The sequence below is a fragment of the Sus scrofa genome, chromosome 16, assembly GCF_000003025.6.
Source record: "Sus scrofa isolate TJ Tabasco breed Duroc chromosome 16, Sscrofa11.1, whole genome shotgun sequence".
Taxonomy (NCBI): domain Eukaryota; kingdom Metazoa; phylum Chordata; class Mammalia; order Artiodactyla; family Suidae; genus Sus; species Sus scrofa.
The window spans coordinates 54046238-54070970 of record NC_010458.4 but is presented as its reverse complement, the minus strand read 5'-3'; the positions used below and the strand labels follow the sequence as shown (position 1 = coordinate 54070970).

The window sequence follows — 24733 nt, the reverse complement described above, 5'->3', positions numbered from 1 at the left end:
CCACTGTCTACCAGATTAAGGCATAAAGGCACTAACCTGGCCATTCTCGGCTTCTGTAATGTGGCCAGAGCCAAACGTTTTAGGCTTTTCGTCTGCTTTCCTCCGACTAAATATCCAACCAAGATGGATGCCTGCGTATTGCCCAAACCTGCCGGGGGCTTTCCCACTTTCATCTGCTTTCTTTGTCTGGAATTCCTTTTGTGCCATCTTCATCTGTTGAAATCCTACTGAGTCTTCAAAGCTCAGCACAGATGCAGTCCCTCTAAAGCTGCTTGAGTCTCACCAACCCGGCTGGGACCTTCCTGCCTCTTCTAAATCACACAGCTCTCTCTTGCTTTTTTTTTTTTCTTTTTAACAGTTTCATTGAAGTATAATTTACATACTTTCATATTTTTTTAAATCTTTTTTGGCCTCCCAATGGCCTATGAAGTTCCCAGGCCAGGGATCAGATCCAAGCCACAGTTGTGACCTACACCACAGCTGCGGCAAAGCCGGATCCTTTAACCCACTGTGCCGGGCTGGGGATCAAACCTGTGTCCTGGTGCGACAGAGATGCTGCTGATCCTGTTGTGCTGCAGCAGGAACTCCTAATTTATGTACTTTTAAATTTAATCATTGTAAATATTCAGTTTGATGAGTTTTTGTAACACATACAGTTGTGCACCCATCACTGTAATTCAGTTTAGAACACTCTTTTTCATCCCCAAAAGTTCCCGTTGCAATCACTCTCCAGCCCACCCCAATCCTTCCACCCCCATCTCAACCCCAAACAACTGCTAATCTAATCTGTCTCTATAGACTTGCCTTTTCTGGAAATTTCATATAAGCGAAGTCATTTAATATGGATAATTTGTATCCGATTTCTTTCTGTACCATAATGTTTTTGAGGTCCACCCATATTTTAGGATATGTTAGTGCTTAATTCCTTTTAATTAATGAATGGTATTACATTGTATGACTATAACCCATTTTGTTTATTCATTTTCAGTTGATAGGTATTTGACTTGTTTCCAGTTTTTGGCAATTATGAATAATGCTACTATAAACATTTCCACACAAATTTTGTGGGAGCATACTTTAATTTCTCTTGGGTAGAAGTCTAGGAGTGGAATTGCTGAGGAATATGGGAAGTGTATGTCTAACTTTATAAGAAACTGCCAAACTGGTGTCCATAGTGTTTGTCCAGTTTAAATTCCTGTCAGAGACACAGAAGTGAGTTAGGCATGGGTCTATGCCCTCGAGGAAACCATAACCTCTAATCGGATGTCTCTTAAGTACCTCAAACTAACTGTATCCCAAAGCCAACTAGAATATGCAGTGTATGAGTGTTCTGGTTTGTATAAATCCTCACCAGCACTTGGTGTGGTCAGTCCTGTGGATTATAACAATTCTAGTGGATTCATAACAATTCAAGTGGTATCTCGTTGTGGTTTTAATTTGCATTTCCTTGATGACTAATGATATTGAGCATCTTTCCATGTGTTCTGTCTCTTTTTTGAGTCATTTTTTAAAATCCGTGAGTCATTTTTTTAAATAACATACATACATAGCCTCTCTCTCTTACACCAACAAGACTTTTGAGGCTTGGACCTATCTGTAAAGTAGGGTAACAGCAGACCTTCCTCCTAGAGTTGCTGTGAGAATTAAATGTAACAAGACATGAGAATTTGCATATGTGTATATAGTATAATATATTTATCTGATGTATAATATTCATTTCTTTATCTACTCGGCATTTTCTAAGAACCTCTTATGGACTCAGCACAGACTCAGAAATGAGTTAGGCATGGGTCTGCGTCCTTCATGAAAATCATGACCTCCAGTGGGATGTCTCTCAAGTACCTCAGATTCACTTTACCCCAAACTCAGCTCATCCCCAGCGCCCTGGGGCCTAGACCGCACTGCCTGCATTCATGTTCATGATCTCCCTTTATGGAACTGACCTCCTAGAAACTGAGGAGCTGCCCTTGACCCCACTCTCTCACTCACCTGCTGCTACTTCTAACCACCCACTAGGTTCTGCTGTTCTCAGGACATCCGGCCTCAGTCCCTCCCCACCTGGCTGCCCCTTTGCTGTCAGGGCCCCTCCACAAGCTTAGTTGTCAAGCTTGTTGTATGTACTTAGTCCATGGTAAGGTGATTTTCTGATTTTTGTACTCATGCCCTCCGCATTCCATGGATCCCACTGGGGCCAGAGACCACATTTTATTCATTCTTCTGTCTTTAACCCCCAGCAGGGTGCTTGACTTACTGTGGGTACTCAACAAATATTTGTTGAGCAAATGAATGAGTGAAATACCCCGTGCAAATGCTGTGCTCTGCCACACTTTCATATTTTTGTATATGCTTTTCCCTCACTTGAGGTTGTTTATCCTTCTTTAAGGAGCACTTTTTCTGAATCCTGGGAACCCAGATCTTAGGCAGTGTAGGAACACTGCAAGGAATCGCCTGTTCATACTTCCCTGTTCCTCTGGGCTGCTTCCAGGAGCCTTGCAGAGGTTCTCAGTTGCAAGCTGTGTTATTAGTCTCAAGGACTCTTGAGTTTGCTGTTGTAATTACAACAAGGAGAGTGCTGAGTGGGGAGTACTAGAGGTATGTAGCAAGCATGCATCACTAGGGGAAGGGATGAGCCTGCACGAGAAGGAAGAAATAAACAAATCTCTAAGATGCAGCCTCACTTTTATAAAACGGGCTTTTCCAGCAATTCTTAGAATAGAACCATCTCATCCAAATTAAAGCAAATGATGTTGGACGGTAATTACTCAGAGGTCGGTGTCCCTGTCTAGTTCTGAAGGCCCCAATTTAATTTCAAATTGAAATTTGACAAGGAGGAGAGATCCCCATTCAAACCATCACTTTTAATTTTCCAGATATGATTTTTATTGGTTAGTTTCCATTACTTGGGAATATTAAACAATCAATATTTATGGCAAACACCAGCCATGTCTAGTTCTTCTGGATTCCCAAGAAGCCCTCCATTGGGTGTGGGGCAGCTGGTTGCTCTCACGTTATTATGTGAGATTAATTAGCAGGTTTTTTTTTTTTGTTTTTTGTTTTTTCTTATTTGAAGGAGTAGAAACTTTGTGTTAGCTACTGCAATTACAGGAACCATAGGGCTAGCATGGATCAGTTCTTGTTCACAGCACATTGTAATTATCATTTGTTGGAAATAGCCATTCCAGATTTTTTCTATAGATCATCTGCCTGAACAATGGAGTGTTGATGGCAACTAATGAGCAAAAGAAAATTTTACAAAAGCAAAAGGCCCCTAAACCTTTTATATGACTGCTGCCCTCTCTTCCTCATTTTGCCAGAGTCTAATCTATCAGATATATGTATTCGTTTACTTAAGTTACCAAGGATTTTGACTTTGATGCTGAGAAAGGCAGCATGGTTTGGTGGAACAGGCTGTGGATAAGGGAGAGCAGGAGAAATTCGCCATACTCTAGACCTTGGTTTCTTCTGTGCAATGAACTGTATCATTTTTGAGATCTTTTTCATTTCTAAGTTTCCTAATTTGGCCAGTGCCCATTCTCTTTCTCTGTCTCCCAAGCTCCTGAGTTAGGGATAGAAAATAGATTTCCTTTTATATGCCAGACCTGGCAGTTTGGCAATGGCTGCTTGTTGTGCTGTGCTGAGAAAGATTCCAAGGCTACATCTTGGCTTGGTGGGAGGACCTGCTGAATTGATTAGTGATGTCTGTCATAAGTATAAGATTGGAGAACAGTGATGTATGCAAGATTCTTGCAAATATTATGTATTGACTGAAGTCTTTTATGTTTTTCTAGCCCAATCCAAAAGCTCTCTTATAACCAGCATTCCCTTCCACATATTCTTGGTTCCTTTAAGAAGACTGTGCTGTAAGAGTAGAAACGTAATGGAAAGAGCCAATAGTCTGAGTTTACATTTTACCAGGGAATGATTTCTATGTGCTGCAGTCACTTTGTCAAATGTAAGATGCACTGTGATTTTATGTGGCCATTAGAAGAACATGCCACCAGTTAAATTGTGACTCAATGGTTTATTACTGCATTGACTGTAATTTTCAGAGATGGCTAAAATAGAAAAGAAGAAGTTTGGCTGAAAAGCCCTATTGTGTGATGGAGCTTGTCTTTGAGTCCTCACAGGTAAATAGCGTCCCTTCCCACTGTTCAAGAGAAGAGACTGACTGAGCTTCAGAGGAGGGAAGCATCCTGGCCAAAGTCAGACAACTCGTAGCAAGGTGGAATGTGAACCCAGGGGCCTCTGACGTCAGAGCATGCGTACTTGGGGCACATAGGTCTCAAAGCGTGAAGAAGAATGTCCAGGCTTGCTTGTGCAAGGGAGGGGGCTGTCAGGGAACCCCACCCCCACCCCCACCCCAGCCAGTGAATCCTGCTGCTGACTGCTCTAGAGAAGGCTGCTCCCTGCCTCTGGCCTCCCGGTGCTGGGGATGGCCCATCTCACAGGGACACTCAACCAGGGAACCTAAGCACCACCAGAAGTTCTTGGAAGGGAAAGCATCTGGTAATTTTGTTGAAATGTGGATCTAGCTTTTTATTTCGGATAGTGAAAGGAAGCCTCTGGGTGATATATTTGGGCTCGTATTACCCAGTGTTCACAGAGGAGTCTATTGAATGATTAAATAAAGGTAAATGCAGTTGGCATGATGCCAGCTGCAGAGTTTAAGAGCAGTTTATTCAAAAAGGGGGAAAAAAGTGGGAATCACCCTATCCCCCATCACTTCACCTCATAATAGCACCGAAGACTCCGGAAAGCAGCTGAGTCATCACAGAACCCTGGTTTCAAAGCTCTGACTTCACTTTCCAAATGCCAAATGGCCCACCTATGTGGCCACGCTGAGCCCAGAGACTCGGAAGGCCTGTGCAGGGGCCACAGCAGGACAATGCCAACTCTATCCAACCTGCCCCCAAAGGGCAGCAGTACGGATGCTCTAGGACGGGAGAAGGAGGGGTTCCTGGCCAGAGGTGGTCAGTTGACTCTTGACCTTCACTCAGGGTGAAGTCCCTACTCAACAGTCTGTTGATAATTGGCTGATGATAAAGTTGTCATTTATTGAGCAAATATCCTGTCTTTCAGGCAGGTTAAGTACACATGTGTTCTACCTCACTTAATATGCATCAGGTACTCATATTTTACATATGAAATGACTGAGGCACAGAGTGGTTATGTAACTTGCCTATAATCACTCAGCTTGTTAATGGAAGAACTAGGATTTGAACCCAAGCTGTTCTGTCGCTATAGTTCCTGCTCTTAAATAGCATATTATTCACTCCTATACTATTAATACCTTAAATTGCCATTTAGGTGTCAAATATTTCAAAGGTAATAATGAATACCTGAACCCCAGCTGCTGCCCTGCCCAGATCATGGAATCCACAGGGCTGACCTGTGGGGTAACTTTGAGAAACCTATAAGACTATGTAGATTTTGGGCGGTTTTATGACGACGATGATATCTTTAGGGTCAGCCTCCTCAATTCTGGTAGTTGAACCATGAAAACACGTAAAGTGAAAAGAACTTGGATTGCTTGTTGTGTGGCAGAGATGGGAACACAATTGCATTTAATCTGTGAGGTGGACAAACACTATGATCCCCTCTTGAAGAGGAAACAGTGGTCAGAGGGCTGAGGCCCCTTGTCCAACATCACACACCTGGGAAGGAGAAAGCTGGAGTCCAAAGCTAAATCTACAGAGGGTGAAGCCGACGTCTTGAGCATTTCACTATGTATGTCTGGAAAATGTTCTCCTGAGATAAAATTAATTTGAGAAAATTCCTGAGAGAGAGTGTGTGTGTGTGTGTGAGTGTGTGTGAGTGTGTGTGTGTGTTTGTGTGTGTGTGTTAGAAGGAGATCTGAAATTCCAGTCCATAACGAAAAGATGGCATCATGAGCTTGGGATAGCTTGGTTGCTGCTTGATATGGCAATGCAGATGGTGCTTAGAGCCAGTGGGTGGGGAAGCTTTGCTTTAATAAGCATTTTGGTAATTGCATACCAAGGCATACTTGGCCTAAAATATATATGCAAAAAATGGGTTAGTATCTCACCAAGGAACCTGTAGCATATGGGAGCAGTTATCAAGGTAGATTTCATAGAACTGGGTCTAGTTCTTGAATGCATGAACAATTTGACAAGGTAGAGAGGAAGGATGAAGGGGTTTTAGAAGGGGCAGCATTTCTTGCCTTAGGTCCACCTCCTGGTTTGTGAAAGCTTCTCTCATTCCTTAAGATCATCTTTCTTCAGTGACCTCATTGTCCTTTGCCCATTTTTCAATTACAGCAATACTCTGTCATAGTGGCATTCTCTCTTTGCCTGTGTATGTTTCACAGAGGACTAAGACGCTTGAGGAAAGGGTCTGATCTCCATGGTTCCTGTCCGTCGGTCCACGGCATGGCATGTAGCAAGCACTCATCCAAGCTCTGGGGGTGACTGAGTGGGAAGAACAAAACTAATTGAAAGCACAAATTCATATCTAGCTTTAAAAGAACTCTGATTTTAAAAAATAAGATGAGAAAAGATTTACTTCATATTATGCTTTCCCTTAAGGATCTTTTTTTTTAAATATAAAATTCTCAGATACTTTACTAGCCCCATGTGGTAGCAGTCTTTTAGACAAATTAAAGTTTGAGAGCTGCAGCATAAAAACAGCCACCTTTATTCTCCAAACCTTCCTTTAGTTTCATGATGAGTCACAGAGATGGGAATTATGAAGTTCCTCCCTTGTTGGGGGCGCTTTTTAGGGCTGCACCTGCAGCATATGGAAGTTCCCAGGCTAGGGGATTGAATTGAAGCTGCAGCTGCCAGCCTACCCCGACGGCCTCAGCAACACCAAATCCACGCCACGTCTGCAACCCCCACCACAGCTCATGGCAACGCCAGATCCTTAACCCAATGAGCAAGGCCAAGGATTGAACCCACATCCTCATGAATACTAGTCAGGTTCGTAACTCTCTGAGACACAAGAGGAACTCCCAGTTCCTACATTTTTTAAAACAGGCAGTGGTTTCCCTCTGGTCCACTCAATGGAGCAGACCTTTGCCATGAGGAAAGAGAGCTCTTAGATAATCAACATGCTGCTGCCATGACAGTGTCCCACCTGGCTCAGTAACATACGCCTTGTGGTTCTGCAGGGGAGGTGAGCTCCTTGAGGAGTGGGGCCTCCACTGGCCACCCAGGAGCTGCTGTTGTCAGCACCCAGAGAGGGAGAGGCAGAGACCAAGTCTGGGAATCATACAGTGAGTACTAGGAAATGCATGACCAGTGTGTCATTATCCTAATGAAACTGCCTCCAGATATCTCAGTGCCTTTTGGCTTCTGTTCATGGTGCTGGGCAGATCTGACTTTGAACAAGCAATTTTAAGTGTGATCTTAAAGGTTAGGCTCCACTGTGCCTCCTGTCCTGTTTCTTGGCACTAGAAGAGAGTCCAGTCTTTTCTTGTCCTTGGAGAAGCTTGGGGAATTTTGGAGTGCCTTTCATTTAGGCATTGATGAGCACCCTCAGGCCCACCATTGCTTTCTAAGGGCCTTGGGAGTCGGGGCATAAGGTATGGAGTGTGGAAGGATTTCGCTGACTAGGAACTGGTCCTTTTTTTCTCAAGGAATGAGGTGACCTTTTTCCATAGCTAGGAAGTCTCTTCACATTCACAGTTCTGCTCCTCAGTTTCCTTATCTGTAAACGGGGCTAATAATGGTTATTGCCATGGTGAGGATTGAGTGAAAATGTGTGGGTAAAGCTCTCAGCACAGAGCCTAACACATGGCAGCCTCTCAGTGAATAAGAGCATGACTCTCCTCCTGCAGGGCTACCTTCTTCTCCCTGCTTTGACATGAGCGTCAGGAGTCAGAGTACAAACTATTTTATGACCCTGACTTGGGATGACGCCTGCATTTGTGAATTGTTATTAAGCTGTTGCTGCAGCTGGGCTGTGAATAAAGCCCTCCCAGCAGCCCTCAGATGAAATGGGCTGCCAGATGTCTGCCACAAAGGCTGGCATCCCAGACAGGAAGGAGGAATTGCATCGTGGGCTCCTGCCCTGGGCACAGGGTGCAGGGACCGGAGCTGCCCGTGGAAAACCCTGTTGGAACAACGGGGGATGAAACAGACTTCCCTGCAGGTCTCCTGTCCAGGTGGTCCCTGCCAGGGCCCTGGCCTTCTCAGGGACCTGAGGGAATCAGATCTATCAAAGGATCCTTCAAAATCAGAACCCATTTTTCTGGATTCTTGCTGCATCCATATAGTGATGCATTGGTGTCGCCATTTAATATGTATGATAATTTTTTGATAACATGAGGAAATTCCATGACTTACATGTAGAGAAAGGATTACAGCAATATAATGACAGCAATAAAAAAATCATCACGGGGCCCTGAAGGTCAGGAAGGGGCCACACAAGGGGCTCTGGATCTCCTAGAGGTCAGACCCAGGGACCCTGTTCTGAAGCTAAAATAATATTGGTATCTTTGGCTTAAAGGACACATGATTTGCATATTTCTGTAGTTTACTTTCCTTTTATAATCAGAAAAAACTCTCAAACACTATTTCTTTAAAAATAGGAATTAATGAGATAGTCAAACTTACTGAAGCATTTTCATGTATATTTTCACTTTTCTTCTAACCAGCCTGCGAAGCCAGAAAGGCAGATGGTTTCATTTTATAGACAGAGGTAGGGGGTGGAGGGGAATGTACTTGTTCGCAGCTGAGCAGAATATCAGGGGCTGAAGTCAGGACCCCCGCTCTCATTCTGGACTCTCCTCACTGGATTGCTTTTCGTCTTAGTGTTTCCATCTCTGTGTTTTCTCCAAGTTCATCCACATATATGAAGCACTCACAGCATCTCAGGCAATGGGATCAACCCTTGGATGGTCCCAGAGCTACAGATGACAATTCCTGTCCCCCAGGACTTTGCTCGCTGGTAGAGATGAGCCTGAGGCATTGACAAGAGAAATGTCAGGGTAATGATATAAGCAGCAGGCTGTACAAAGCACTATGAGTACTCAGAGGATAATGGAGTGACTAATTCCATGGCAGGGGCGGGGAATGATCCGAAAAAGTTGCAGAGAGGAGTTGACATTTAAATTGCAACTTGCTGTCTGGCATAGGAGTGACGAGCCCAAGCTCTCAAGTTTGGCAGACCTGGAAAGAACTCCAGCCTTCACCATCACATACTGGTGGCTTGGACAGAATACTGATCTCCTTCCAAGCCTCCATTATTCTTCTGGGAAAAGGAGTAATCATTAGCTACCTTATGGTGATTTTTTGAGGAATATATAAGATAACAGAAGTGAAATAGTTAATAATAGCCCACTTTAACTTTGAGAAAATAGAGCCCTGGGAGTTTCCATCGTGGCTCAGTGCAAACAAATCCAACTAGTAGCCATGAGGATGCGGGTTCAATCCCTGGCCTCGCTCAGGGGGTTAAGGATCCGGTGTTGCCATGAGATGTGGTGTAGGTTGCAGACGTGGCTCAGATCTGGCCTTGCTGTGGCTGTGGCATAGGCTGGCAGCTGTAGCTCCAATTAGACCCCTAGCCTGAGAACTTCCATATGCTGCAGGTGTGACACACCCCCCCCCAAAAAAAACCCGAGAGACATAGATCCTTTATTATCATGATTAGTAGTAATGTGGCTACTATTCATTTATTCCCCCCCCCCAGATGAAAATCATTTCCTATGGTAGATAGGTAATGCAACAGTGTCCTGGGTAGAGGGAAGAGCATGTGCAATATCCTCTGACGTTTAGAAGTTGGCAAGGAGATGGGTATGGGGAACATGGAGTGGTGGGGAGTTAGGCTATATGTAGTAGTTTGGAGACAGATCGTAAGGAATCTTGTTGCTGTGGGAGGAATTGTATGCTCAGGATGGTGGTGGGGTATGATTAGAGAGCGGAAAGCTGGGAATGGCATGGCCAGATATGTGTCTGAGAGAGTTCCCCCGGGAGCTGTGGGGAGCCTGGATCTGAGGGAGCTGGAAAACCATAAGGGAGACTTTGCAGGCCAGCACAGTGCAGTGGTCCACATGAAGCAGACAATGGCCATAATGTTGAAGGCTGTCATTTCAATTAAATAAAGACTTCCTGGACTGAAGACTTTACAAGGGGAGGAAGGCAGTTCTTACTCTCATGACATGTCACATATTGTGGGGAAAGGGGGAGAAAACTAGAAAGAGCTATAACTCAATACAGATAATGGTCACAGGAGAATAACTAGGACAGCATGAAGAGGGTGAAAAGGAGGGGGGTGTGGCATCCAGGTGTGCCATCAGAAAAGGACCTCTGCTTATTGTCAGGATCCCTCCCTGCCCATCACTGGACCATAATAAGCTCCAGGAGGCAAGGGCTGTACGTGTAGTTTTCCTGCCTAACACAGAGAAGGGAATCTGTAACTGTTTATTGAAAAAAAGGTGATTATGGGCTGAGTTCATCTGAGAAGTTTCCTTGGAGCTGGGGGATGGATGGATGCGTAACAGTGGAGAAGAGGGAGGGGTCAGTTCCGGGAATCCCAGTGAGCTCAGCGGTCCGAGTTTGCAAAGCCTGATGCTTTGCCCAGCTTTGATTTTGCTCTCTTTGATCCCTAATTACAGACAGCATATTGTTTTTACCTCGAAACAAATCAACAGAAAACAAAGAGAATAACACATGCCTTCTCTCGTCCATCGCCCCCATGGGAGCTCTGCGTGTGGCATTAGGTTCAGTCGGGCTTGAACCTAAGAGCTATGCGGACCATTGGGTTTCGGCGATTAAAATGACTCAGCCCATTTGGCTCAGGAGGAAGAAGGCTTTTCTATCAGCATAACCAGAATATCACAACACCGCATGTGCTACCTGGGAAACCAAACCCAAGCACTGAGGAGAAGTCATTTTGTCTGGTTGAAGAGTTAAGAAATATATTGAGGTTTTACCAGGAGGGAAAAAAAAATACAGGTTTCATTGAAGTGAAATTGAATATACCATAGTTATGGATTCTGAGAATTTGTGAAAGCCATTCTTGATAACAAAGCTTTTATTTGCTTTGGAGCAAATCATCCTTTGGTGTGATGCTTATTGTCTTTTCATTTTAGTTGTGGTTTAAGTGAAGACAAAATGCTCTGCCCAAAATGCGTCTTTAGTTAGACAGACCCTGTCTCCTTTAAATTGCATTTTGTCTGAAATGGACTAGGTCACATGTAATAAATTCTGGCATTTTAATGGGAACATTACAGCAAAAATAGTTAACAATCTGCTTTAATTTCAAAACTAATTTTCTCTTTCATACGGTAAGGCAGTATCTTGGTAAATGTGCAAAATACATTGGGATTTAATTATGATGGCAATTTGTTCTGAAGCAGAGTTAAGCTGGGCTGTCAATATTCGAGATAAATGTAGTAAAGAAGGATGGTAGTGGCTGCATGTTCTTTGGGTCCTGAATGCATGTGGACCATGGTGGAGTTAGAAGCACGAGGGGAGACCAGGCGGGATGCTCCCGCGGAGACCAGCTGAGAGAAGAAGGAGGCTGGTTAGTGGAGAGGCGCACTTACCTGGCTTAGCCTGGCAGTGGGAAAACCAACCTCTGGGTGGCTCCTCATGAGCTGAGGATCCAGGAGGAGGCAGGAAGTAATCATCTATTTGGGAAACCTCAGGAGTAGGGGTGATAGACTTGAGCACTAAGAATTCAGGCTGTAAACTGGTTGAAAGAAAATGGGGATCAAGTTGGGATGAAAGTACCCCAAGGGGATTATGAGCATTACAGGTCAAAAGTGGTTTGCACCAAATTCGGAACAGTGTTGCACGAGGCTTTGTCCTGAGCTCTTTTTACGGCAAGCTGTGCTCAATGAGGGTTAATGATCACAAAACTTCAATGTTTCTTGGGACTTTTAAAGAGAAATATGATTTTTTGCCTATAGCAAGTTGTCTTGAACAGCTTAGAATGAGAGCTTTTTCAAATGAAGGCTACATTGAGGCCTTTGCTCAGCTAAGGAAGGAACTGTACCTGGAGGTCAGAAAGGGCCTCGAGCCTGGGGTTTGTGTTTCCTGGAACCACACCGGGCCCCAGGGCCCATAGACCCTCAGGCATTGCGCCACCCACCACCTTGCTTCCCACACAGGCTTCCCCCAGGCTTGCCAGGAGCCCTGGAAGCGACCTTTAATTTAACTTTCTGTAGTTGCCTCATGCTTCACATGGCAGGGACTCAGCTCTCACAGTGTCTTTTACTTTTAGGACATTTGAGTCGACTCAGCAAGAATCCTTCTTTCCCCAAAGTCCTGTGCTGTGCCGGATGCTCCTGTGTATTCTGGCTCACTGGGAATTGGTTACTTAACATTCATTGTGATGGCTTCTGGTCTTAAGGAGGCCAGGAAAAGTTCATTCCTTATTAACACCACTTTTTGCCCTGAGAAAAATCTTCAGCCTGTTTCTGAAAGTCCATAAAGACATTTTCCCTCTTCTCCTCCAACTTACTTCAATCAACAGGTAAATAAATACACATTTATTGAGCACGTACTGTATGCCCCACACGATGCTCAAGGTTTTGTCCCACTTAATTGTCAGACCCCTTGCGAGGCAAGGACTGTGTTCGTCATTGTAAGAAAAGGAATCAGCAGCTCCCCAGGGTTAACTTTCCCAAGGTCACCCCACACAAAGGGGGCAGCAGAATATCAAAGCCAAGACTTCTGATTCTATGTCTAGGTCCCCCTACCCCCAGATCTGTAAACAAGCTGGGTTTAGATGGCTCGTGGACCCTGCAAGGAAAAAAGTTAAACCACCTGATGGACACGTTTTCTTTTCAATTCTCTCTCAAGCATCCTGATTAATCAAGTAGAAAATGCATTTGCTCTTAAAGTGGCTTTAGCATGTGTTGAACACTTGCTAATCTTCCTTTTTAACAAAGAGAGCTGGTTTCCAGCTCAGCACCTTCAACAGGCCATAGTCTCTAGCAAGGATTTTTAAAAAATCATCCTTTATTTTTGGAACAACTTACTGGTTTTTCTCATGGTGGTGATTTTTCTTTAGGAAGAAAATGATGGGAAAAATAACTACAGAGAAATATTGAATAATTTACATTTCAGGCATGTGGACATAATAACGATAAAATTCATGAATGCATGTCCTTGGGAAGAAGCTGGGGATTACATCATTGCGTCACACTGCCTCCCTTGCTCCCAGGACATGTGGGCCTTCATGAGATCCTTGTTATGCTAGGTTGCCTTGGGAAACATACAGAAGCAATTGTAATGAAAACTTTCCCTGCTCTTAGGACCACTGAGACATCCTTCTTAAGTTTAAGTTTTATGACCCAAATCAACCCAAGCTAGTAACCGAGTCTTAAAACCTAGGAAAAATATGTAAGTTTATTGCAAAAGATAATATCCCATTTAAAACAATTTAGAAATTTACAAAACCTTACATTAGGACATAGTCTTTAAGAAGGCGCTCTATAGATGAGCTGGTAGTAAGTTCCAAGTATAATGAGTACACATTTTTTTTAACTACAGAGAAAGCAGCTACATAAACTCCTGCAACTTAAGCTGATGTATGTCTTTTCCATTTCAATGTTATAAAAGTAACTTTTGCTAAATTAGTATCTCTTCATAGAACCAGCTAACCTCAAGTACAGCATTTCATAGGATTTCATAGTAGATGTTACATAATATTTTACAAAGAAGCGATTTTTCACATGAGTAGATATGTATAGAGTTTTGGTATATGTAATATGTGTTTTTTTTTTTAAACCCACAAAGATGATAATTTTTGTTTAGCAGGAAGGTGAGTACTGAATCCATTTCCCAATAACCATTTTAAATGTTCAATTTTCAGGAGAGACCTCCTCCCAATTTCAGGTCGGTGGCCAGAGCATTGCTGTGTTGTGCTTTGGTATAGAATCACTGTAGCCTTATTTTGGTTTTATTTCTAGAAATGTTAACCTTTCAACCTTTTCTGACCCCAATTTTATCTAAAGCTGGTTGAGGGTTTATGTGAGGCCCCAACTCAGCATAAGTGCGTGACAACATATATCTCCTAATTATCCAAGTGCTGAATTATCCATTTTGTGTGCATTATCCTAGTCATCTCTTCATCATTGCAGGCTAACTTTGGCACATGATCCAGGTCAGCTCTGGGTAGCTTTGCTCATTTGATGTTGGAATGTGCACAGAGCTTATAAAATAGAGTAGCTGTTCATATCTCCATTTAAGAATGGAGAAAGAGGCCCTGAAATTTTAAACAGTTTGCTAAAAATTGTTAGAAGAGACTGTTGTGTAGCCTCGGTCTCTCAATTCTGGGAATAGGATTATTTCCATTCTAGCATGCTGCCCAAGAACATAAATTAATTTCAAAATTAGTGTAAGCAAAGCAAATTAAGATGGAGGCTCTACTACAGGATAAAATTATATAAGAGATCCCAAATGATTTTGCTTTATTGAATTATCTTGTGTGCTGTTCTTTTCCATTGTTGGGGCCAACTGAGAGTCGATTGTGTGAATACAGAAAGATCTGTGGCTTTTAGCCAGTGGTAGCATAACTTAGTGAAATGTGGCTTCTTAAGTATGACAAGTGTATTTATCTTAATTCTAACTTAACGTTATGTATTCCGGTCTCATTTTGTGGGTTTAAACATTACACTAGACACAGAACAAGAACATCTTGAATGACATTCCAAGACTTAAATAGTGCAAGCTGAGATTCCTTGCCAAATTTCCCTCTCGCTCTCACTGAAATAGCTTTGTGCACTGCAGCACAGTGACAGGGGAAGGTGAAACTGTCGGAGTGGTTTGCTCAATTAGTCTCAATTTGCAGTGGGGAACGTACATCCCACGTTCACACAGGATGCTGCACTCTGCAAAGACTAACTCAGACACCCAGTCTTCAGCAAAGGGGATTGTGAAATGCCTTCTTCATTGAATGCTTGTTGAGTTTAGGATCCCTTTTCTAAGCAGCCTCAATCCAACCACAGCCTGGTAGAGAATTTAATAAGAAGGAATATGAGCCTTGCTCACCTACCCCTCATTCCCAAGAGTATGTATGTAGCAATTACTTAATTATATTACTTTGGCAGTTTGTTCAGCCATGCAAGTTTGACTGGACCCACATGTAGGAGGGTCGTGTCAAAAGAATGAGCCAGACTTTAAAAGAATTCAAACTTTGGAAGGAAAAGTCTTTAATACTAAAATGGAAAAAAAAAATCCTCCTCCCCAGTCCTGCTTCTTCAATCAGGTGACCATTGCCTGGTCACCAGGGAGGGAGACTGTGTAGATTAATAGACTTTGAACATATCGGCAAGGCTGCTGCAGGTGTAAATGGGTGAGAACCAGCTTTGTGTTTTATCTTAGGCTTATTTATGTTTCTGGTAAAATGAAATGGAGAATCAGGCTGCTGAATCTCATGATCTTAAATGTTGCAGGGAAATTAACTGTGGAATCTCAAAGTTCACTCTCAAACCAGATCCTGTCCATTTGCCAGGCAGTCTCAGGCCCCACGCTAAGAAGCAGGATGCTAAAAGGTGGGCTTCGGAGTAACTACAACCGCAGGATTGATCATGTCTTCATGTCCCTTAGACCCTGTGGTGACCTTACTCTGCCACAGACTCTGAGGTCCATGCAGCATGAGATGAAATATCCTTGCTTTGGGGTCAAGGGGCTAGTTAAAAATGAAAACCACCCAACCCCCTAGATGATCTTGCATCTTCATGCCCACTTGTGTTGTGCTTATGAATGCCAAAATTTTAGAAAACTGCCAGTTTAGGTATCTAATTTTTTATGGGGATCTGCTTATAACCTTCCTCTCTCTTCCTGCTCTGCGTAACATTTTTGTTTCTTTCCTTTGGGATGATGAATTCAGGATGGGCGGGGAGCGCTTAGCATCTTAGAGGTGGAGGAAAGCGTGACGGGGGCTTTGCCCAGGCTGGGACTGTAGACTCAAAAAACCAGGATGTGTGACAGGAGGCTAGGCAGGTGGTCACTTGGGTCCGTGAAGTCCTCAGCAAGCAGCGGCACACACTCGGGTGAGGTTGTGGTCAGGTGTCCGGTGGCAGCTAAACCAGCCCCGAGTCATTCTGGTTTCACAGGTCCAGTGGCTCGTAGCCTGGGGCCTTTGCTAAGAAGTAGAGGAGGCCTGAGGGCAGTGGTTCCCCACCTCGGGGAGAGTGGAGGGAATAGCCCCCACAGCTCAGATCCACCAGAAGCATTTCTTCTTCACCTTCTTGGTTTTCCGCCTTAAGTCCTGTTTCTCAGGGACTGCGGGCTCTGCTGGGGACTTTGGTGGCGGAGATGCCTCCTCAACTGGCTCTGCTTCCTCCAGACTCTGTAGAACTTCGTGGAACCTGCCTTCCTGCTGCCGGAAGTCATATTCTACACTGAAAAACAGAGAGGAAAGAAGGAAAGTAAATTCAAATCAGCACATACTGAGTAAGCATCAAAAGTATCCGCTGACATGGAGGGACATAGGCTTTGAGATTAAGCCCTAGAGACTTAGGTGCCTGCTGACTGTGTGACCTGGGGAGAATGGTGCCACCTTTCTGAACCTCCGGTTTCTTGATTAAAGTGGCACCTGTAATGCCTTCCTCTTGGGGATGTTATTAAGTTTAAATGAAGCACATGGCAACCTGATAGTTGGTATTCATAAATATTGCTCCAGCCTCTCTCACATTTATTTAATGCTCCTAATTGTTCATTCTTTTTACATGCATGTTATGCATGAAAACTGACTCATTATAAAATATTTCAGTAATACAGTGGCATATATAGCGAAACTAACAGCTCAGTTTCCTTATCCATAAAATGGACGTAATAATGCCCCCTATCTCAAAGACTTCCTTTGGCATCAATAAATATATTAATTGAGAGAATGTAAATGAAGTTACTTAGAGCAATGCCTGGCATATAGTGAGCCCTCCATAAGTATCAGCCCCTACTATTATTATTATCATCATTAACATCATTACTTCTAATACATTATGTCTTGTTCTTTTCTTTGCTTTTCAACAGTGTGTCTTGGAGAGTTTTAGATATACGCTTACTTCATGGTAGTCCTCGATACAGACCTATTTAAATAGTGTCCTTTAATGGGCATTTCTTAATCTCCATTTCTTTTCTGTTAATTTATTTGTGTGTTTTGGAGTCATTGATGTGCAGCCACCATTGTGTCATCTGGGCACAGATCTGTGGCACCACTGGAGACCAGGGTTCTCAGGGGTTGAAAGAGTCGGAGGCTGGAGAGGGCAGAAGCTCCAGCCCATGTGCCATGGATGCTCATGCTCTCCTGACCTTTGAGTGATGGGGAATCAGGCCAGTGGGCTTTGGAGATGGTCAGCCTGTCTGCTAAGTCTGGCTCGGCCTTCTCAGGACCTGGAGTGCCATACCAGGAAGACTGAATCCTGCAGACATCCCTACGGACTGTGCATGGGCTCCCTCTGCCCTTAATGGTCCAGTTTCCTCCCCAGGAGATTTACTCACAGAGGAGTTTCCAGTTATAAGAAGGCTCCTAAGCTCAGAGCTGTGTTTGTTACCTGGTTTCCTATTGGAACTCTCAGAAAGCCCAAAGATGAGGAGCCAGTGTGGGAGTGAGGGAAATGCAAAGGCATGGAAACAGGGCCTTCTCCTTGTTTAGCAAGGAGGAACCTGAAATGTTTCATATGGAAGAGGGAAGACCTCATGGTGGTTTGTGATACAGCATGACTGGCCAAAATCTTCTACCTAGCAAGGACTAAAAAGAGGATCCTCTTTTAAAGGATCCGCCCTGGTCTGCCTTGCCCATGTAACCTCCCAGAGACCCAGGATCAGAGTAAGTGCTACCAAAAAAGGCAAATCATGATGGCCACATGTGTCTAATAAAGCTCCCAAATGATACCTTGTCCCTGGGCATCCTGAGATGGAAGAAGCTAAAGGGTTAGAAGAGCCAGGTGGCCTACTTTGTAGCCAAGTCAATGGGGTGTCAGGGCTTGGGGGGCATTATGGATGGGTGTCTTCTTATTTTGTTTCCATATTTTTTTTTCTTGGCCATGCCAGTGGCATGCAAAAGTTTCCAGGTCAGGGACTGAACAGCACTGGCAATGCTGGATCCTTGACCACTAGGGCCACCAAGTGAACTCCTTGTTGCTGTATTTTTGATGGGCTTCCCCCAAATTTTCTTCTCCTCAGCTTATATCCTTTCACTTTCTAGTCCTCCCTGTTCTCCACTATAGGGACATACCCCTAACTGGGTATCCTGGATGTAGTAACATAGGCCGTGTTTGTCTAGGCAAAACTCCACATTTGCTTATCTGTGAGATCTTGGCAAAGTCATTCTCATATTTAAGCCACAGTGTCCTTATCTGCAAAATGAGCATGGTACCTACTCATAGGATCTCAGTGAAGCATAAACAACATAATGCATATACAACACTCGGCTCAGAGCTAGGCACCAACAAACATTTAATGATATTTAGCTAGTCATTCAACAAACACTTATTGAGTATCTCTTATGTGCCAGGCCCTATGTTATGTGCTGGGAGAAGAGTGGTAGACAGACAGCCAGACATTTCACCTGGCTTCTTGGTGATGTTAATTAGTTGCCCAGTGTCCTTAGTAGATGCTAGCCAGTATCAAGGGCTATTGGAGATCTTTTAGCTAAAGTTCAGGATTTGCCAGATAAGTGAACAGAACTATCCACAGACACACACTGAGGCTCCCACTGCCAGAATGTACGACCTAGAAGTGGACGTCTATTTGTCTCTGAGCCTGGGGTGAGTTTCTGTCACCACTACCTGCATCTCACTCTCCATAGGTGAAATTTAAGGAGAAGGATTCAAAGGCTGGGGAAGAGTTGTCTCCAGCCCTCTCTTGTACTGTTTCACAGGTAGAGAGCATCCACGTTCATAGTTCTCCTAGCTCCGAAACATCCCTGCTCTCCTTTCACCAAAGCAGAAAAATAACCTTCATCCTAGAGCATCAGATGGCACCAAAGAAAGTGGGTACCGCTCATTCTAGGAATTTCCTAAGATTTCTGGTGGTATCGAACAGTCCAGCCAGCCAGTCAACCATCTAACCATCCATTCATCCATACAACCACCTACCCATTCATCCATCTATTCATCCGTCCATCTGTGCATCCAACCATCCATCCTGCTCTGGGCCTGATACCGATCTGTTACAGGGACACAACAGTGAAACAGGCAGATGTGGATACTACTTTTGTGTATCCTGCTTCTCAGTGTGTAAGATAGATGGCTAAACTAACAACTGCTTTAAAAATATGCCTTGTATGTATCTCAACTATCGCTACTTTCCAGCTCTTTATCCATATACCTCTACTGTATATGGATACACGCATAAACCAGCTCCCTTCTTCTCCTTATAGGTGACATTTCTCTGACATCTTAATTCAAGCAAACAACAACAACAAACCACCCAAGTTTGTCAAGACTCACAATTGTGTCCAAATAAGAATTAGAAAAAAATAATGCTCTGGGCGAGTCCAAATGTGTACAGTACTGGCAGGCCTGGAGCCAGAGAGCCAGGAAGCAGAATGGAAAGTCTGTCTTAGCTCACAGTTTAAAGCAGAGCCCATTGCAGAGGACAGAGCAAGGCCTCTCAAGTGGGATATGCCCGGGCTTGAACCAATACCGTACCACTTACTGGCAAGTTACTTCTCTTTCTAAGACCCAGTCGAACGTGGGGGTTTTAAAGCTACCTTACTGGGTAGTGGTGCAGATGGGACACCCATAACAGGGGACGTGTCCTCAGGTAGAATAAGGTCTCCACGCACTCCACTACGTCTTTTGTCTTCCTTCCAATTTTAGGGACTGAGTGCCTCACCTCCTCACCCACACTGTCAACTCCAGTAATTGTAGACTGTGCTGGAAACATCACTCTTCACCCCTCCCCTCCATGGACATTCAGAAGAGGATACACTTTATATTTCTATGGAAACACCACAGGGTTCCATTATAAACACTGGGACTTGGGAGTTCCTCACCCGTCTCTTGCAACTCCCCTCCCCGGTCTTGACAACTTAAAGGGGACTGAAAGTGACTTTCAAGGCCAGACAAATAACAGCATAGACAGAAGCATGTGTCCTTTGAAAAGAAATTGATTAATGTTTTTTAGGAAAAAGCAATTTATTAACATAAAGGAAAATTGTCATTTTTCTTCTCATTCACCCGTTTGACAAACTACTTTTTAGTTTGGAAGGGAGGAGAAGGAGTATATTGTGTTTGGGTAGCAGCTGCCTGATGAATGGGCAGGAGCAGTGCTCTCTCTCATCCGTCTTTCATTTTGAGGCTGGGTAGAGAAGAGGAGCTGCCCCTCCACTTCTTGCTTAGCCACCCACACCCTATTCAGCTGCCTCTTGAAGGAGGGACTCAGATGCTTGTTTGTGAGAGTTCAGGAAAACTTAGCAGAGGGTCGTCTTCAGATTCTGGGGAATGACTGCCTGCCTTGGGTTTGGTTTAAAGGTCAAACACCAGTAACTTTTCCAACATTCCCTCACTTTCTCTCCTTTTAATCTCCCTAGCCTCCCACCCTTACCACCTTCTCCATCCATGTTCCATATGAATGAAGAGGAGGGCTGAGTGCTTAGTTTGACAGAACTCTTTCTCACAGCAGGCAGGGGCAGTGATGGCAAAACATGGTTAACCATATAGGATTTAGGCCTGAGCCATTGAGATGGTTTGGAGCATTTCAAGGTCCACAAGCTTGATGCAAGGTTTATCCTTTGAAGATGCACAAATACCTGACACCTGGTTCAGGGGTGCCCAGGTCACTGTCTGGGGAGTTTTAGAGCCTTTCCAGCCAAGATCTTTGTGCATAGTGCCACTTTGCATTTAGAAAGTGAGCCGTGTGTAAACCAAGAATGGAAGAGAGCTTTCAGGTTTCTATCTTGAGGGCACCTCACTAATCTAGCTGACAGATCAATGCCCCAGCCATCATTCCAGGTAAAAAGCAAAGGGATGTTTTTTCTAGGTAATTGGAAGTATTGAAAAGCCTAAGTCATGGCTTGTCTTGAAGAAGAAACAGTGAGAATCAAAAAGTAGGTAAAAGCATAAATACATAAGCAAAGGACAGAGTCAGATTCTGGATGCAGCATCTTGGCTGGGCAAACTGAAGTTGGGTGAGATACAAGGGGATGAAAGTTTATAGAAAAGCAAACAATAGAAATCTCTTATTTTCATTAAGCACTTTCAAGTTGCACACACTCCAGATCTGTGTTTTCATTTTATCTTCACAATAGCTCAGGAATCCAGGAAGGTTATTATCCCCATTTAACTGACAAGTGAGTTGGTGAAGGGAAGTCACACCATGAGTTATGATCAGCATCTCAGCTTGCTCTCCTGACTCCTAGTCCTCTGTTTTTTCTTAAAATAAGGATCGAACGTTTTAGCCTTGGGCTTTGCTGTTACCAGAGCCTTAGTCTAAGAAGAAAAAAATATATATAACAGGAGAGTCCCTGGGTCATGTTAGGTGAGGACACATGGTAATTTAAAGGAATAATGATGATGATGATAATGATAAGAAGAAGACTATCATTTACGGAGTGAAATCTATACTGTAGACTCTGTATTAGTAATTCTCACGTCTCATGTAATTCTCATAGCCCCATGAGGTAGATATTATGTTCATTTCACAAATGAGGAAACTGAGGCCAGAGGAGGTTAAATATTTTGCCAAGGGCACCCACGTTTAAGCCACAGAGCCAGGATTTAAGCCTAGCTCATCTGGCTCCAAAGTTTGTGCCCTAAGATACACAGCTCCTTCATCTGAGCTGTAGTCTTCATCTGTGTGAGATCCTGGTCGCCAATTAAGTGTGGGGCGGAGTGGTGGCCACAGTCTGGTGCAACTCAATCTGTGTGCACCGTGATGGCTCCCTGTGGAACCAGACCCAACCCAGGCTGGGCTGCACAGAGGACCCTTCATGACCCAGCCCACCCTCCCTGTCATAGTGTTTCCAGATTCCCGGGATGCTCTGACAGGGAGGCCACATACTCAGAAAAGATGGGCATCCCCATAGGAGGCAGCTTACTCAAGATATTTCTGGGCCCCAAAATCTTGGGTCCAGTTAGGCAACTGAGGTCTGCAGTGGCCCTTTGCTCTTTCTTCTCAGCAGATGGGTCCAAAGAAATGGTGAGGAGCCATATACCATACACTCCAAGCAAGTTGGCTGAGAAACTAATGATCCGTGACATTTCCCTGAAGACAAAACCTCTTCCAAGTCCCTTTCCACATCTTCATCTCTGTAGGAGTGTTTCTGTGGCTCCTCTTCCCACAGAACTCACAGATTTATTGACCTCTTACAACTTTCTTTGAAAAGAATGAGCTGTAAGAATCAATGGAATCAGCGAAGGTACTTTGGTTCCTGTCTCCTTGGATAAATCACACCACTTTGGAAAGTGTCTCTGGGGAAGAATCACAGTCTAGGATAACACGAACTTTAGTTAGTGCCCTCCCCTCCGCCCCAGCCTGGAAGGGATGTTGTTCCTCAAACTTTTTCCTGGTGACCACTTTGCTCATTATATATAGGGTGTAATTTTAAGCCTCACGACTCGCAGCATTTTAAACTGGCAGGTGTACTCCAGCTTCTCCTTGGGCACTTGTCTGCTGACAAGTCCTCAGAGAGTCAGGTTCTCTTCCTGACACATAAATAAGCGGTGCCAAGCTGCAGAAATCTCACTGCCGACTGCTGTCTGTGAGCGAGGTCTTCGCTCTGGGTTGTGAGGCTCTGTTTTGAGAATGTCTTCACACTAAGTCCTCAGAAGGAGAAGGCCATCTCAGAGAATGTTAACACAAATATTCACTGATTATGCGAGGTCAAAGTGCAAGAGGGGAAAGGACAGGGATGTCTCCTAAAAGCAGAACCAGGACTTCCTATTGTGGCTTAGTGGTAAGGAACCCAACTAGTATCCATTCAGATGCGGGTTTGTTCCCTGGCCTCGCTCAGTGCGTGCAGCCCTAAAAAGACAAAAAAAAAAAAAAAAAAAAAAGCAGGACCAGTTTAAGCTCTAGCTCTGTGGGATCTTGGACAAGTCACATAGCTTCTCTGCATCTCAGTTTTGTCGTCTGTAAAATGGGAATAATAATCGCACCCACATTTTAGGGTTGTTGGGAGTCTGAAAAGAGATGATACACGTACAGTGTTTGGTGAAATGCCTGGCACAGGGCCTGGTTCAAAGATGGTAATGATGATTGCATTAACTTGACAGAGAAATAAAGATTGGGTCATTCTGTGGTCACTTGTGGCCCACGTGCCAGCAGCCGTCCATTTGCTATTCCTGTGAAATTCTCAGCTTGCTTGATTTTATATTTATGGCATATTTCGGCCTCTCTAGCTATTAATGCATTAAAATCGGCTTCATTTTTATTGCAGATAAATTGCTGATGCTGTAAATCCTACTTCTTTCCCCTTACACTCTAGGGAAAAGAGGAAAGGGATAAACGTACTGAGAGAAGCAGGGACTAATGGCAAATATTTTGGGGATCAACCCATCGAGGCTCTGAGGAGGTACCACATGTACCCCAAACTTTATACCTCTTTCCAAAAGAGACAGCTTGAGCTATGTTTGGCGGCAGTTGTTTGGGTGATGCTGGTGGTAGTATTGCCATTAACATTCATGTTCCTGCATCTGAAATGAATGCTGCTCAGTCCATACCAAAATGGGATGAGAGCTGCCAAGGCATCTGTGATTACTAGAAAGAACAGACTTGCCGTGTGCTTTATAATTACTTTTCACTGCTGACTTCATTGCTGGCCTGAAAGACTATGGCTGGAAGACGAGGCTCTCACAGTTTACCTGGCTCCATGCTGGGAGCATCCTAAGCAAACAAAAGGAAAATACTAAATAATTTAAGTGGAAAGATGGTTGCCAAATTCACAGGCAGGGGTGCATATTGTGTTTCTAGTGAAATGCCTTTTTCTCTGGTTAGGTAATAGCTTTAAGTGGCAGTCAAGGCCAAGACCTGGTGGCCAAATGACTTAACCATAGAAGGAAACTCAGCACCTCGAAGTGCATGACTCAGGGCGACTCATGTAGCTCTCTGAAGCCTTTCTCCTTGGTTAGATGAAGACCAGGCTTTTCTCCTAAAGGGCATGCTGCTGTTTGGCTTGGCCTGGGTTCCAGAGGGACTCCTTTCGATAAGTCTTGAATATCAAAACAGTGAGGGGGCACCACCAGGAACAAGGATGCTGGTCGCTGGGTACAAAGGGAGACGCTTGCAGCAAATCTCCTTTTGAATATCCATAACTTCTCTGTCTGGCTCAGGGGGTTTGTAACAGTGGAGGAATCAATAACAATGCAGAAGCAGCCTGTGTTCTGTGGAGCTGGAAGAAATGAAAGGATAGTGGAGGAGGATTCTGGCTTCAGATTCGTGCATATTCCCTGGTTCCAGAGCCTCCCCTGAAGTAGGCAGTGCTGGCAGCACAGTGTTTGTAATTGCTCCTCCAGGACACACCAGAGGGCAGTTCCTAGCATTTGGGCTCTCGGCCTGGGAGCACAGTTGGGCTCTAATTGGTGTAAACCTTAATTGGAGGAGGAAGGTGAAGGGGGATTGTCATTCCATGGCTGAGCTCAGAGGAGGCCCGAGGAACTGGGAGGTGTGGGAGGAAGGAGAGGCACTGGATGAATCCCCTAAGTAATGCATAATGAGAGCCCAGGCTCCCGGAGTGCACCGGCAGAAAACTCATTTTCTCTTCTCTTTGGAAATAGGAGGCATCAGAAGATACACTTATTCTGTGAGCAAGCCCCGCCCTCTCCTCTTCCCTTTTCCTTTGCCCTCATTTTCACTTGCACCCCCAAGTTCGG

General features: G+C 44.2%; 2 protein-coding genes across 6 annotated transcripts in view; one reads left to right on the top strand and one right to left on the bottom strand.

Moving 5' to 3' along the window:
• DOCK2 (dedicator of cytokinesis 2) overlaps positions 1-24733 on the top strand; it is a 405461-nt gene that overhangs the window by 177738 nt on the left and 202990 nt on the right. The window lies entirely within an intron of this gene.
• FAM196B (family with sequence similarity 196 member B) overlaps positions 13300-24733 on the bottom strand; it is a 118185-nt gene continuing 106751 nt past the window's right edge. For both annotated transcript variants that reach the window (XM_021076637.1, XM_021076638.1), the window contains one exon: positions 13300-16318. In XM_021076637.1, the coding sequence (XP_020932296.1) occupies positions 16132-16318 (187 nt within the window). In that variant the 3' untranslated portion in view covers positions 13300-16131. The remainder of the gene's footprint in view (positions 16319-24733) is intronic.